Source organism: Argentina silus, assembly GCF_951799395.1.
Source record: "Argentina silus genome assembly, chromosome: 1".
Classification (NCBI taxonomy): Eukaryota; Metazoa; Chordata; class Actinopteri; order Argentiniformes; family Argentinidae; genus Argentina; species Argentina silus.
This window is the reverse complement of record NC_139655.1, coordinates 38,428,209-38,440,822: the sequence shown is the minus strand read 5'-3', so window position 1 is coordinate 38,440,822 and position 12,614 is coordinate 38,428,209. Positions and strand designations below refer to the sequence as shown.

Below are 12,614 nucleotides of genomic sequence, written 5' to 3'. Positions count from 1 at the left end.
TAATTGGGCCCATTTATCTCCCTGTCATGTGTAGTATGTTATTCTGAACTATGATGCGAGCATATCCACACAAAACTTCAAGGTGTTACCTATCAAATGGCATCCTGCTTTTACATCTTATCATCATATTTCTAATGTTATAGGCAATTTAGTTTGGGTCCGGCAATTTGTCAAATAGGGAATAAAGCTTAAGAGGTTAATGTGATTAATTCTATCGAACTTCTGTATTATCTACCTCTGCAAATGTTAACATGTGCTTCTTCTCACTTACACTAGATGGTGTCGTGTTGGTTGACCCTGAGGTCCTCAAAGGGAAAAAAGGTGTGTGTGTGTGTGTGTGTGTGTGTGTGTGTGTGTGTGTGTGTGTGTGTGTGTGTGTGTGTGTGTGTGTGTGTGTGTGTGCGTGCGTGCGTGCGAATGGAGCCTGACCATGATACATTTATGTATGTGTTTTTGGCGCCCCCTAGCATTCGTTACCCTGTCCTGCATATTCCGATATGGCCGGGATGATATGGACGTCTTGGGATTAGCCTTCCGTAGGGAGATCTACATGACCACTCGTCAGATCTACCCCCCCCTACAGGACAAGGAGCAGTCAACACACACCAAAATACAAGGGAAGCTGCTGCGGAAACTAGGAGACAACGCCTACCCTTTCTTCTTTGAGGTGTGGACCTTGGGGACCTTTGTACATGTATTCATAATACACATATATAAACATATGCACATACATGCAGTTACACACCAGGGAAGGCTGGTGGAAGGAGAAATCAGAGGATAAGCTCATTGTAATGCATGGAATGCGTTGTTTGATACCATTCCTCATTTCGTCCCATGCATTACAATGAGCCCGTCCTCTGATTTCTTCCTCCACCAGCCTCCACTGGCATACACTTGTTATCCATAGTGATCCCTCCTGCAAATGAGTGTGCTTTGTGTGTGTCTCAGTTTCCGGACAACCTGCCTTGCTCAGTGGGTCTGCAACCGGGCCCTCGTGAAGTTGGGAAGGTAAGGGCCAAGAACTCTGTTCTGTTTGCCTCTCTGATTGGATCCTTGCCTAATACAATGAGTGCATTACATTTCAGATGTTTTTTTTATATTCATATATTCAATCAATCTTCATCATCATAACATCCATTCACTGTGTCTCTCATTGCTCTCTCATTGGTTGGTGGGGTTCTGAGCATGCTCTGTTCTTGTTTTGGTAGCAATGTGCCGTTGAGTTTGAGGTGAAAGCCTTCAGCGCTGAGAGCCAGGATGCAAAAGTACGCAAACGGTCAGTGAAATACAGTTGCTCAGCCTTACGCCACACTGGATTCCAAGCCAACCCTGTGGCCTCCCTTACTTATTAAGATGGGCTCAATTCAACTTATTGAGTGATTTGTTGATGACATTTTTGTATTTGAGTTTTGTAGCAAAGGGTCTGAATACTTATGTACATGAAGTATTTCTGTATTTCAATTTCTAAAAACCTGTTTTCGCTTTATCATTCTGGGGTATTGTGTGTGGATTGGTGGCAAATTCTTTTAATTTAATCCATTTTAAATTTACTCTATAACACAACAAAATGTGGAAAAAGTGGGTCTGAATACTTTCGGAAGGCACTGTACTGTCATCTCCCACTAATATAATAATAATATATGCCATTTAGCTGACGCTTTTATCCAAAGTGACTTACATTGCAGTGAGTGCATTCATTTCAGTATATATGGTCCCAGCGGGAATGAAGCCCACAACCTAAGCGTTGTTAGCGCCATGCTCTACCAACTGAGCAGCCACAGAGGACCACTCTATACCCTCACATACACATACACACACATACACATACACACACATACACATACACACACAACACCATACTGTAAGTAAGAAGGAGGCAAGGAGAGGGGATATGCAAGGAACTGAGGAAAGGGTTTTGAGATTCAACCCCTCTCTCACATTCTGTCTTACCTCCTATGTCCTGCCTCACAGCCTTCCCTTACACCCCCCTATATCAACATCTCCCTCCAAATCTCAGTTCCATGTCTGGTCATCCTCATAGCTCCCATCCGTTCCTCTCTTCTCAGGAGCACAGTGCGTTTGATGATCCGTAAAGTGCAGTACGCTCCGGAGCAGGGTGGGGCGGCCCCCACGGTGGAGACCAACAGAGAGTTTGTCATGTCCGACAAGCCCCTGCACCTAGAGGCCAGTCTGGAGAGAGAGGTGAGTCTTCCTGTTTCATATTAAACAATTGCAAGGTGGAACTCAAGGTAGAAACTGTACCAGTGGGTAGTTGTCTGTGGATTCAGATCTCAGATCGGTTTACACTCCTGAAATGTAAACGTTAAAGGATAAGTTCAGATATATTTGACCAGATCTCTATTTTTGATGTAGAAGGCATGTTGAAGAAGGGTAGAGACACTTTTTTTTTCATGAGAAACTTACTGGCACCAGTGACATCAGTCTACAATGATACGATGAATGCTCAATTACATATTTTTTTAAACTGCAAAGCTCCCATAAGCTCCCATGCAGGTCTTTAGATGGTGTTGAGCAGTAGGTGGCACTCCCTCCTCTGGTCCAGGCGACCCCAATGCTCTCAGGCAGTGATTGGGCCACACTGCCTTATAGAGGATGCTGTCCTTCAGATGAAAAGTTCAAATTAAGTCCTGATGTTAAAGTGTTAAAGATCCCTTGGAACTTATCGCAAGAGTAGATGCGTAAACACCAGTGTCCTGGCTAAATTCCCAATCAGACCTCCATTACCTCATGGCCACCTAATCACACATGATTCCTAATTGCCATGATTTTCTCCTCACTTATCCACTGACAGCTGATTTGTGGTGAGAATGCTGGCATCACCTAGGTGGGTGCTACACAGTTGAGTTTCCCCCAAACAATGTAAAGCGCTTTGAGCACCCGTGTATGGTGAAAAGGCACTATATACATCTTAGAATTCATTTAATTAATTTAATTTGATGCTGTAGATAGAAAATTGCAGCAATCAAAACTTTTTCCACAATGTTATATTCCATTTTGTGGGATTCCAATGATACTTCATCACTTCCATGTTTCCCCTCCACATCTCTCCCTTTGCCTTCACTTCTCTCCCAATTGCTTACGTCTAAAAAAACATATAACACTGCGGAAAAAGTTCAGATCGCCACCATTTTTTATGTGCAACATCTAAAGACGTACATCACTGTGCTAGGAACTTTGTAGTTTAAAAAAATAATGTATTTGAATGCTTTTGGAGCCTTTTGCTTGCGGTTTGACGTTTGCCCCTTGTTTTGTTCATTGTAGACTGATGAGGGTGTCGCTGGTGCCCGTAAGTTTCTCAAAACCAAGTGAAATCACAAAATAAGTGTCTGTACCCTTCTACAACATGCCTTATACATACACCATGGAAAAGCAATGCAACACTTACTTTGGATAGACATCTGTCAAAGTTGGTCTTGATCAGAGGGTTAAGGTATCAGACCTGGCTGAGGCTTATTTCGTGGGGTCAAACATGTCGTTTCAAACATTGCTGGTAGAAATGTAATAGAGCTATGATAGCTCCTGCATCATTTTTAGAGCTCCCTACTGTCACGTGACTAACAAAATGGCCACCCTCCCTGGCATTCTTACCTTCCCTTGCAGACGTACTACCATGGAGAGCCTATTAAAGTACGAGTCAACATCACAAACAACTCCAACAAGAACGTGAAGAACATCATTGTCACAGGTGAGGAAAGAGACATGACTATCTAATGATATGGTAACCTAGCTGTGTCAGAAATGTACCATCTCAAGTCAAAAAAGTAAGCCAACTGCTCAGCTGTCTGGATGTAAATGTTAAAGTTGCCTGTTTACTTTATTGAACTTGCATGGCAGTAAAATAGATGACTGAAATGCATGGATAGCTCAGCAGAGGTCAACTTCTGTCTCTATCTCTACCTTCACCTCTGATTTGTCAGTGGAGCAGGTGGCCACCGTGGTGTTGTACTCTAACGACAGCTACGTAAAAGCTGTTGCCACAGAGGATTCTGGGTAAGCATCAGTTGGGCCTTAGACAGAACATATTGAAACCTTAGGTTTGAAACTGTACATATTGAAACATTAGAAATAGATGTTTTTCTATCATATCTGTTTATCCTCAATCATGTGGAATGAATGTAATGTCTTCTGTCTGTTTGTCATATATGTTTCTAATGTGGGTATTTCTATTGGACCAGGGATGCTGTCTCCACGGGCGCCAGCCTGCAGAAAGTGTACACTCTTCTTCCCCTATTGTCCTACAACAGGGAGAGACATGGCATAGCTCTTGATGGTAAACTTAAGCATGAGGACACCAATTTGGCATCAACGAGCATGTGAGTGTCATGTTGTTGTCCTGTGGTAAGATTTGTCGCCGCATTCAGTGATGTGTCCTGGATCTATGACAGTCATGTCATTGTCTGTCTCTCTCTTGATCTATCTCTTTGTCTCTCACTGTCTTTCTCTCTCTCTCTTTCAGTGTTAAAGAAGGGGTGATGAAAGAGGTTTTGGGGATCCTGGTATCGTATAGAATCATGGTCAAGCTCATCATCGGCGGGTCAGTACACTGTGTGCGTGCGTGCGTGCGTGCGTGCGTGCGTGCGTGACATTTTACATGATGTATCAAACATGATACATCTGTTTGATTCACTATCTTCTCTCTTTTCATGCTTCCGCAGGATGATGGGATCTAGGTACAGTATACAGTATGATTACTCTTCCTGAGATTGTTTAGATATTGTTGACATTGATATTGTTTTTTTAGGTTAGCAAAACAGATAATGCTTCAAGTGTTTGTTTTACTTCAGTGAGGTGGGAGTGGAGTTACCATTCAATCTGATGCACCCAAAACCTGACTTAGGTAAAGTTTGCTTCAGTATCTGTGTGTGAGTGATTGTTTGTATGTGCATGTGTACATGATGGGTTTCTTGCCTATTTCAAATCATCCTATGTTTTGTGGACTTGAAACTGAGTGTCCTAATGCACCCAACCCATGTCACTTAATCTGTCTGTGTTTATTCTGTTCTGTCATCTGAAGCGCGAGAAAGGTGAGCATGTCTGCCTTCATGTTATGCTTGTTGTTCTTGTGATGACTGCATAATTGATGGACTGTTGTCATAATTACATTGTGTAGACTCAGGCAATCTGGCTGTTTTGTAGTGGTGTGCAGAGCTTGTTGTACTCGTATCCATATCTGTATATTAGGACTGATTCTCATGTTTGGATGATGCTCGTGATCGGATAACCAGGAGTGTGATTTAAATGATAAAAATGATGAGGCTGCGCGAGTCTTGCTGTGCAAGAACGGATAGCGAGCGCCTGTCACTATTTCCCCTCAGAAATTCAAAGTAGAACAGACTATTAGCTTTGTTGATTTTTTTTTGTTCAGTTGATGCATGGGGAATATCATATTTTCAGCATGTGCCAAAATCCCTTTTATTTCTGCTTTTACCTCTCTTGTTTCGGTCAGACCATGGCTTTATGTCCTTATCCTTTTTTCGGTTTCTCTATCTGCTTCAATGTCTTCCTCCTTTCCTCCCCATCTCTGTGCCTGTCTGTCTGTGAACAGCGAGCTGGAGGAGGAGATGGTGTTTGAGGAGTTCAAGCGCAATAATCTGAAGGGTATGATTGACGATGAAGAGGAGGGCAACGTGTCAGGTGGCGATGCTGCTCCCTAAGCAAAGCCCCTTTTGATGCTGAGCAGGCTCAGTCACAGCACCCCCTGTGGCGGCCTCCAGTACCTCACCCAACAGGAACAGAGAGAAATATAATAAAATAAAAGTGTGATGATAGCTATACAAAACAATTGGAGTTGCTTTAGGAGGTAGACAATTGATTGCTTAAGTTAATTCACAGTAGTGGATCTGTAGTTTTTCGCCACACCATCAATCACTCTCCTTTGCTATCTGCACATTTTCCACAGGGTGATATTAAATCCTTCCCTCTTCAGTAGAGTGTGTCGAGGGTGAATGGCAGATATTTTGAGACATGTGAAAGCTATTGTGTTACGTTGACTGTTATTTGGTGATATCTTGTTAAAATTAATTTATAGTGCACTAGATAATTGGGTATATCATTGTAGTCATGGCTGGTCATGTACTTGTTTATGGTAATAAAAGCTTCAGATGTTGTCACAAATGCTACTTGTATGCCACCCTTTCATTCAGGGGAAATACAGTGCCCTCCATAAATATTGGAAAGAGGAAAATGTTTGTCTTCTTGTAGGTCTATATTCCAACAGTTTGAATTTGAAATCAAACAATTACTATGAGTTTCTCAGCTTTAATTCAATGTTTTGTTTTTTCAGATTGGTTTCACCATTTAGAAATTACAACCCTTTTATACCTAGTCCCCCTATTTCAGGGCACCAAAAATCAACAGTTTGTAACATCATTATTGTAACATTGGTGAGCTCAGCAATCTCAAAACAGGCTAGTAGGCCAAGAAAGACTTGGACTACATTGGATGACCGAAGAATGCTCACCACAATTAATAAAAAACAAAAACAGCTGTCTCACAGACCAGGAACACTCTCTAGGCAGTAGGCTTGAATGTGTCAGAGACGACCATCTGCAGAAACTACAGAGGCTTCACTGCAAGGTGCAAAGCACTAGTTATCCTCAAAAGGGATGGTCAGGTTACAGTTTGCTAAAAAGTACCTAAAAATCCTGCAGGTCTGGAAAATGGTCTTCTGGACCCATGACACGAATATTATCATGATTGCAAGAGGGAAGTTTGGAGAAAAAAGGATCTGCCCAAGATTTGCAGCATACCACCTCATCTGTGAAACATGGTGGAGGGGGTGCTATGGTCTGGGCATGTACTGTATAGATGCCAGAATAAGTGGCTGACCTGTTTTAACTAAGCAGCAGAATGTATTTCTGAAGTGTACAGAAACATCCTGTCTGCTTGAATACAAGCAAAGGCTTCCAAATTCATTGGATGGCGCTTTATCATACATTAAGACAATGACCCCAAACATACTGCCATAGCAACTAGGGAGTTTTTCAGGGCCAAAAAGCAGAAAGTTCTTTAGATTTAAATCCAATTGAACATGCATTTAATTTCCTGATGATAAGATTTTAGGCAAAAAGACCTCAAAACAAACAACAACTGAAGATGGCTACAGTACAGGCCTGGCAGATCAACAGAAAATATACCCAGCGTCTGGTGGGGTCAATGGGTCGCAGACTTCAGGCAGTTATTGCATGCAAAGGATTGTGGACCAAATGCTAATCATGAGTACTTTATTTGGACATTGTATGATTTTTTTTCCAATACTTTTGGAGCCCTGAAATAGGGAGTGTATGTTTAAAAAAATAGTACTTTCTAAATGGTGAACCCAATATGAAAAAACAACAACATGTAATTAAAGCTGAGATTTGCTACTTTGATCCCAAGTCCAAACTGTTAGAGTATAGAGATAAAAAAAGACAAAGCTTCCTCTTTCCAGTACTTATGGTGGGCACTGTATAAGGTCAATCCAGCTTGCAGACAAGCTTAGAACAGCTCATTCAACATGTCAGACAGTAATAAGTCTGAGAGACACAAGTTCGGCCAAACCAATCAACCACAGACAAAGGCAAGTCTCAAGAGAAATCGTCAACATTTATTCCAGAAAGGATTGGCAATATACAGAAAACAAAATCAACGAAAAACAGAAACATCTAATAGAATTGATACACAATGAACTTCAAATCACAAAACACTCCTTTGTAAGTACTGGTTTAATGATAGTGAAGACAACAGGAAAGCTAGAACAGGCTAGTCATTCCTTACCTCCTGTTCCTCTCGTTACCACAACAGGTATGGTGATGCATTTTGACATTAGCAAAACTAGCCAAACTAACTGAACCAAGGTTCTTGTCTTTTGATCCTTTAGGCAGCATTACAGTGTAGTCACATATCTGTGGTTCCAATGATCCCAATGTCTCTACCTGAATCACACTGTCCGTTGTTCCAAACATGCACACTGTGTACCAAAGGGGAACCCAAATGTCTCCTAAAGTACAGAGAGCCTCCTACCTTTCCACAGCACCAATTCATATCCCATTTTACATGCTCTACCTCATTCTCTGTCTCTCCCTCTATCTCTCTCTCCCCTTCTCTCTTTTCCCTATATGTCTATAGTGTACTACTCTATACATTTTCTTTAAATCAAATTTTGATCCCCTTCATTTGATGCTATCTGCTTTATTGTACTGTACTTCTCCAAACACCTCAATTCTGATTCTGATTCACACATTTTCACAATACTCCTATTCAGTCTATTGATGAATCAAAAAATAAAGCTTTTGTTACAGTCTTACTAATATCAAACATATGAATAGCTTACTAATATCAAACATATAAAGTTGGATATTTGTATCAAAAAGCAGATCATATCTATTCATTGCCATGATGTGTATGGCGCTTCTGTGTGCGGAGGTGATAAAGATTTGTAGAAATGTCTTAAGTTGTCTTTCCTCTGACAAGACAAGTTAGAATTCTATTGAGGATCCAACAGGCTTTTACTAAACGATACAATCATGAGTAACAGGAAATGCTTTTGGGTGATAGCATACACCATTGATTTGAGCTTGGAGCCAAATTATGTTAAGTCTATGGATTTATTTGATGCTGCATAAACTATTTAATTCAACCCTGGTTCAGCAAACTACCCATGGCTAACAGGCCAGGGTGATGCGTTGTTATGCCTTCTTGGGACTATATATCTGTGGATTCATTTATGCATGTGTGTTTGTGTGCAAGTGTGTATGTGTGTAAGAGGGTGTGTTTTATGCACATGTATTTGAGTATAACCTGTGCCTCTCTAATTGACTACTGGTGCTGGATTATCAAGGTCGCCCCAATCGTAGGTTCCTTTCTGATTCATCATCGGATTATAGAAGTCTCGGAACAAGGGCAAAGCACAGGAATCGGGGTTGAGCAGGAACCCGGAGAAGGTGCTGCTGCTCTCTGGGTCAGAAAACATGCCGTTGTTATCGGTGTCCTTCACCTGAAGCCACACCCGATCAAGCATACTCATGTGGAGCACCACCTGCTGGCTGATGGTGCCCAGATCAGTGTGCCCTGTGGTCTTGACGATTGGCGAAAAGTTATGGAACAGCCCCACTTTGAGCACCTTACTGAAGACCACCAGGTTGTAGCTGAACACATAGGTGCCATTGATTGGAGCGGTGTAAATACCCATGTCCGGGTCAAAGTTCATCCCTCGGTTGCTGATGACATGGGTGAACGGTACGGGCATGTTAGGCTGAGGATAAATTCCTTTGAGTGCAGCGGAAAAAGATGACTGGATGGCCGGAGTGCACGGTCCAGGCTGCCCCATCATCCCCATGTCCCCCATGTCCCCTTTTTCACCATCCATGCCCATGGCACCCTCGGTGCCTACCTCACCCTGCTCTCCCTTGGACCCCATAGGTCCTGGTTGCCCATTGGTCCCATCAGTCCCATCAGTGCAGTTACACTCGCCCATGGCCCCATGTTCCCCTTTCTCACCATCTGACCCAGGAGCACCAAGCTCACCTGCATCTCCTGTATCCCCCTTGGGTCCTGTAGCCCCTGTAGAGCCTGCTACCCCAGGCAGGCCTCTGGTCCCTGCTGGTCCTGGCAGGCCTGTTGCACCTGTGGGGCCCTGGACACTAACACAGGTCTCAGAACATCTACCTGCCTCTCCCTGGGCTCCATGCTCGCCTTGTAGTCCCTGTAGGCCCATGTCCCCTTTGTCCCCTGAGAACACACAGGCACACAGGCACACAGGCACAGGCACAGGCACACAGGCACAGGCACAGACACACACACACACACACACACACACACACACACACACACACACACACACACACACACAGATGAGATCTATTTCAAAAGCTGGATGCTGCAGAGATTAATCATCTGAGTCTGTTGTTTGACTAACCTTTAAATCCGCGGCCACCCTTTGTGCCAGCGAAGCCAAGTATCCCACGCTCTCCCTTCTCACCATCATCTCCCTTCTGACCTGTGAGAGAGAAGAAAACAACAGAATAGAAAAAGAGAGAGAGAACGAGAGAGAGAGAGAGAGAGAGAGAGAGGAGTAGAGGAGCATTCAACAAAGTGGAAGAGAAATAGACAAAGCTGCATTTCATTTTATGTTGGTGTTATTTTATGGAGTTATTTGGAGTTCATTGACATTTAGTTGTTGATGAATTAACGGAATGGAAAGCTAGTTTACCTTTAATGCCTTGTTGACCAGTGAACCCTGGACGACCTCTGAACCCTGTGAGTCCTCTCATTCCAGGACTACCAGGGCGACCTGTATTGGTGGAGAGTGGCAGAAGGCGAAGCAGAGACTTAGAAAAACAATACATTTGCAACTAGTGATATCATGTGTTCTGTGCATATACCATGTGAACATGTTTTTAAATCTATGTGTCCATGTGTACAACTGGCTTGTCATGCTACCATGTCAGTGTACAGTGTATATCTCATTAATGCTGATCTACATACCTGGCAAGCCCCTGTCTCCTCTGTCTCCCTTCGATCCTACATTGCTCTTGCATCGCGAGCAGACACAAAACCAGGGCACCTGATCCATAGGGGGCGGCACTGGTGAATCCAACAGCATCTGGCAGTAGGACATGTCAGGCTCCGGCCCCCCGCCTGTGTTCTCCAGCAGAGTGAGCTCCACAGGGTCCCCCTGTTTTCCCTTCCCAGTCATGTTCATTCCAGTCTGCATAGGATATGGATATTGCTTTGGGGGATCATTATGGCTCCGGGCATTACTGTTAAGCATGGGATCAAATGGCAGGGGATGGCCGTCAGAGTCTGTGGGGTAGATTTCATTATCAATCGGGTAATTTAAGGGGTAGTCGTCCTCTGGACCCGGGGATGTGAGAGGGAAGATCGCTGCTGAGGTCAGGGAGGAGCATAGGAGCAGTCCCAGTAGACTTTTCATCATCTATGAGAGAGAGAGACACAGAAAGAGAGAGAGACCGAGATAATTAAACAGGGAGTGGAAGTAGTAAGTTCAACAAACTCAAACTACATTCTGACGGCACATATTACACCAAACATTTTGTATAATTAGAAGATGGTTGAGTGGCTCGAAATCCAATGGTAGCCGTCCACCACGGAATTAGGAATTTCCAACTTGGGATTTCCACCTAGGAATTTCCAACTTGGAAATTTGTTGTAGAAAGATGATACCAGAGTTTGCCACTTGGAGAATATCACAACCAACAAATAGGAAGCTCTATGCAAACAACTTCAGTTCATTATAACTCTTGAAGTTCCAAGTTTCCGAGTTCCGAGTTTTTGTATGAAGCATTATCCATGGTTTGGATTTGTTTAAATAAACTACTGCTTACATCAGCTAATTTTAGCCCCCAATACAAATGAAACATGCTAGGGCCATTCAACCAAATTTTAACCCTTAGATACCTGGACACAGTTTTCATTTATTTACAAATATAGGCAATTAACACTCATGTGTGATAAAGAGATCAGCCTCTGAATGTATGAATACATTTTCATTCAGCTTTTGAGCCACAAAAATATTATTTTACAGGAAATGTATGCATGAAAATCCTTAACAAGGGTGTATGATCTGGTCAGACTGCGTATGTGCGTAGCAGTCCCTCTCCCTAAAGATTTTTTGTTAACTTACAGATAGGCTAACATGTTTCGTCTTGTGCGGTCAAGAGATCGTAAGACCCTAGACGTTACGTTAAGCTAAAACCAATAAGAACAAGGTGCAAACATGAGTAAAACATGAATGTTCACAGTTTTCCTATTGTTTGAAAGATTGAAAAAATGGCCCAGTCCTTATTTTTCCACAGACTGATGACTTCAGGTGAACATCAGCTGCGTCTCAGGCCATTTTACACCTCTGCATCGTGGGTAATTTCCCTATCAGTGCATACCTCGTCATTCATTATCCCTTACATAATATTCGCAGGTAGCACTCAATTGAAAACATAGTCAAGGGCACCTCAATATGATATTATTAAACAGTTCATATGATAATGACAGATTCACTTTTGCATGCCATTTTACATGCCATTGCCAATCACTGAACAACTGTTGTTAACCAATTGCACCATGTATTGTGGACCATCATCCACAGGTAATGCCACAAAACAAACTCACTTTTCACTCTGAGAATATATTCCCATAAAACTAATGACACAGACCATTCACCAATCAAACACCTGCCAATTTTACCACTCACCTACAACAGTGATCAACCATCGATTGAAACCCTGAAGAAGGCAGCTTGCTGCCGAAAGGTTGGTTAAATAAATAAATAATTAGCATCAGAGCAAGAGGTTGCAGCTCTCTGGGACCATACAGTATACACAAAAAAAGATGCACTCACTATTTACTGTACAGTGGCTTTGAAAAAAGCGTCTTGTAAATGGCATAAGGTTTGCATCATATTATAATATGATTCCCCCTCACCACTCATAAGTTTAACTCACCATTCCTTTGGAGTCTTGTGCCATCATCTGCAGAGCGAGATGCTTGAGATATGATGAGCGGGACTGAGGCATTGATCAATTTATAGGCCTCGCCCAAAACAACACCTCTTTCAGTCCCCCTGGCACCCACTGGACCAGCAGACAAAGTAAAGTAGG

General features: G+C 42.7%; 2 protein-coding genes across 2 annotated transcripts in view; one reads left to right on the top strand and one right to left on the bottom strand.

Moving 5' to 3' along the window:
• Positions 1–5,675, top strand: part of saga (S-antigen; retina and pineal gland (arrestin) a) — a gene marked incomplete at both ends in the record, with an annotated part of 6,744 nt that extends 1,069 nt beyond the window's left edge. The window contains 11 exons of the mRNA XM_083692974.1: positions 277–321; positions 468–667; positions 949–1,008; positions 1,209–1,276; positions 2,067–2,202; positions 3,622–3,706; positions 3,939–4,011; positions 4,197–4,334; positions 4,478–4,576; positions 4,806–4,883; positions 5,567–5,675. Coding sequence (XP_083549100.1) covers positions 277–321; positions 468–667; positions 949–1,008; positions 1,209–1,276; positions 2,067–2,202; positions 3,622–3,706; positions 3,939–4,011; positions 4,197–4,334; positions 4,478–4,576; positions 4,806–4,883; positions 5,567–5,675 — 1,091 coding nt within the window. The remainder of the gene's footprint in view (positions 1–276; positions 322–467; positions 668–948; positions 1,009–1,208; positions 1,277–2,066; positions 2,203–3,621; positions 3,707–3,938; positions 4,012–4,196; positions 4,335–4,477; positions 4,577–4,805; positions 4,884–5,566) is intronic.
• A 3,134-nt stretch (positions 5,676–8,809) lies between these two features.
• LOC310821012 (uncharacterized protein) lies at positions 8,810–11,912 on the bottom strand (the record flags this gene model as incomplete). The annotated part of the gene is made up of 5 exons (XM_083692854.1): positions 8,810–9,729; positions 9,917–9,997; positions 10,211–10,291; positions 10,486–10,936; positions 11,901–11,912. The coding sequence occupies 5 exons, from the start codon at positions 11,910–11,912 to the stop codon at positions 8,810–8,812; spliced, it is 1,545 nt and encodes a 514-aa protein (XP_083548980.1).
• Between the last annotated feature and the right edge of the window lie 702 nt (positions 11,913–12,614).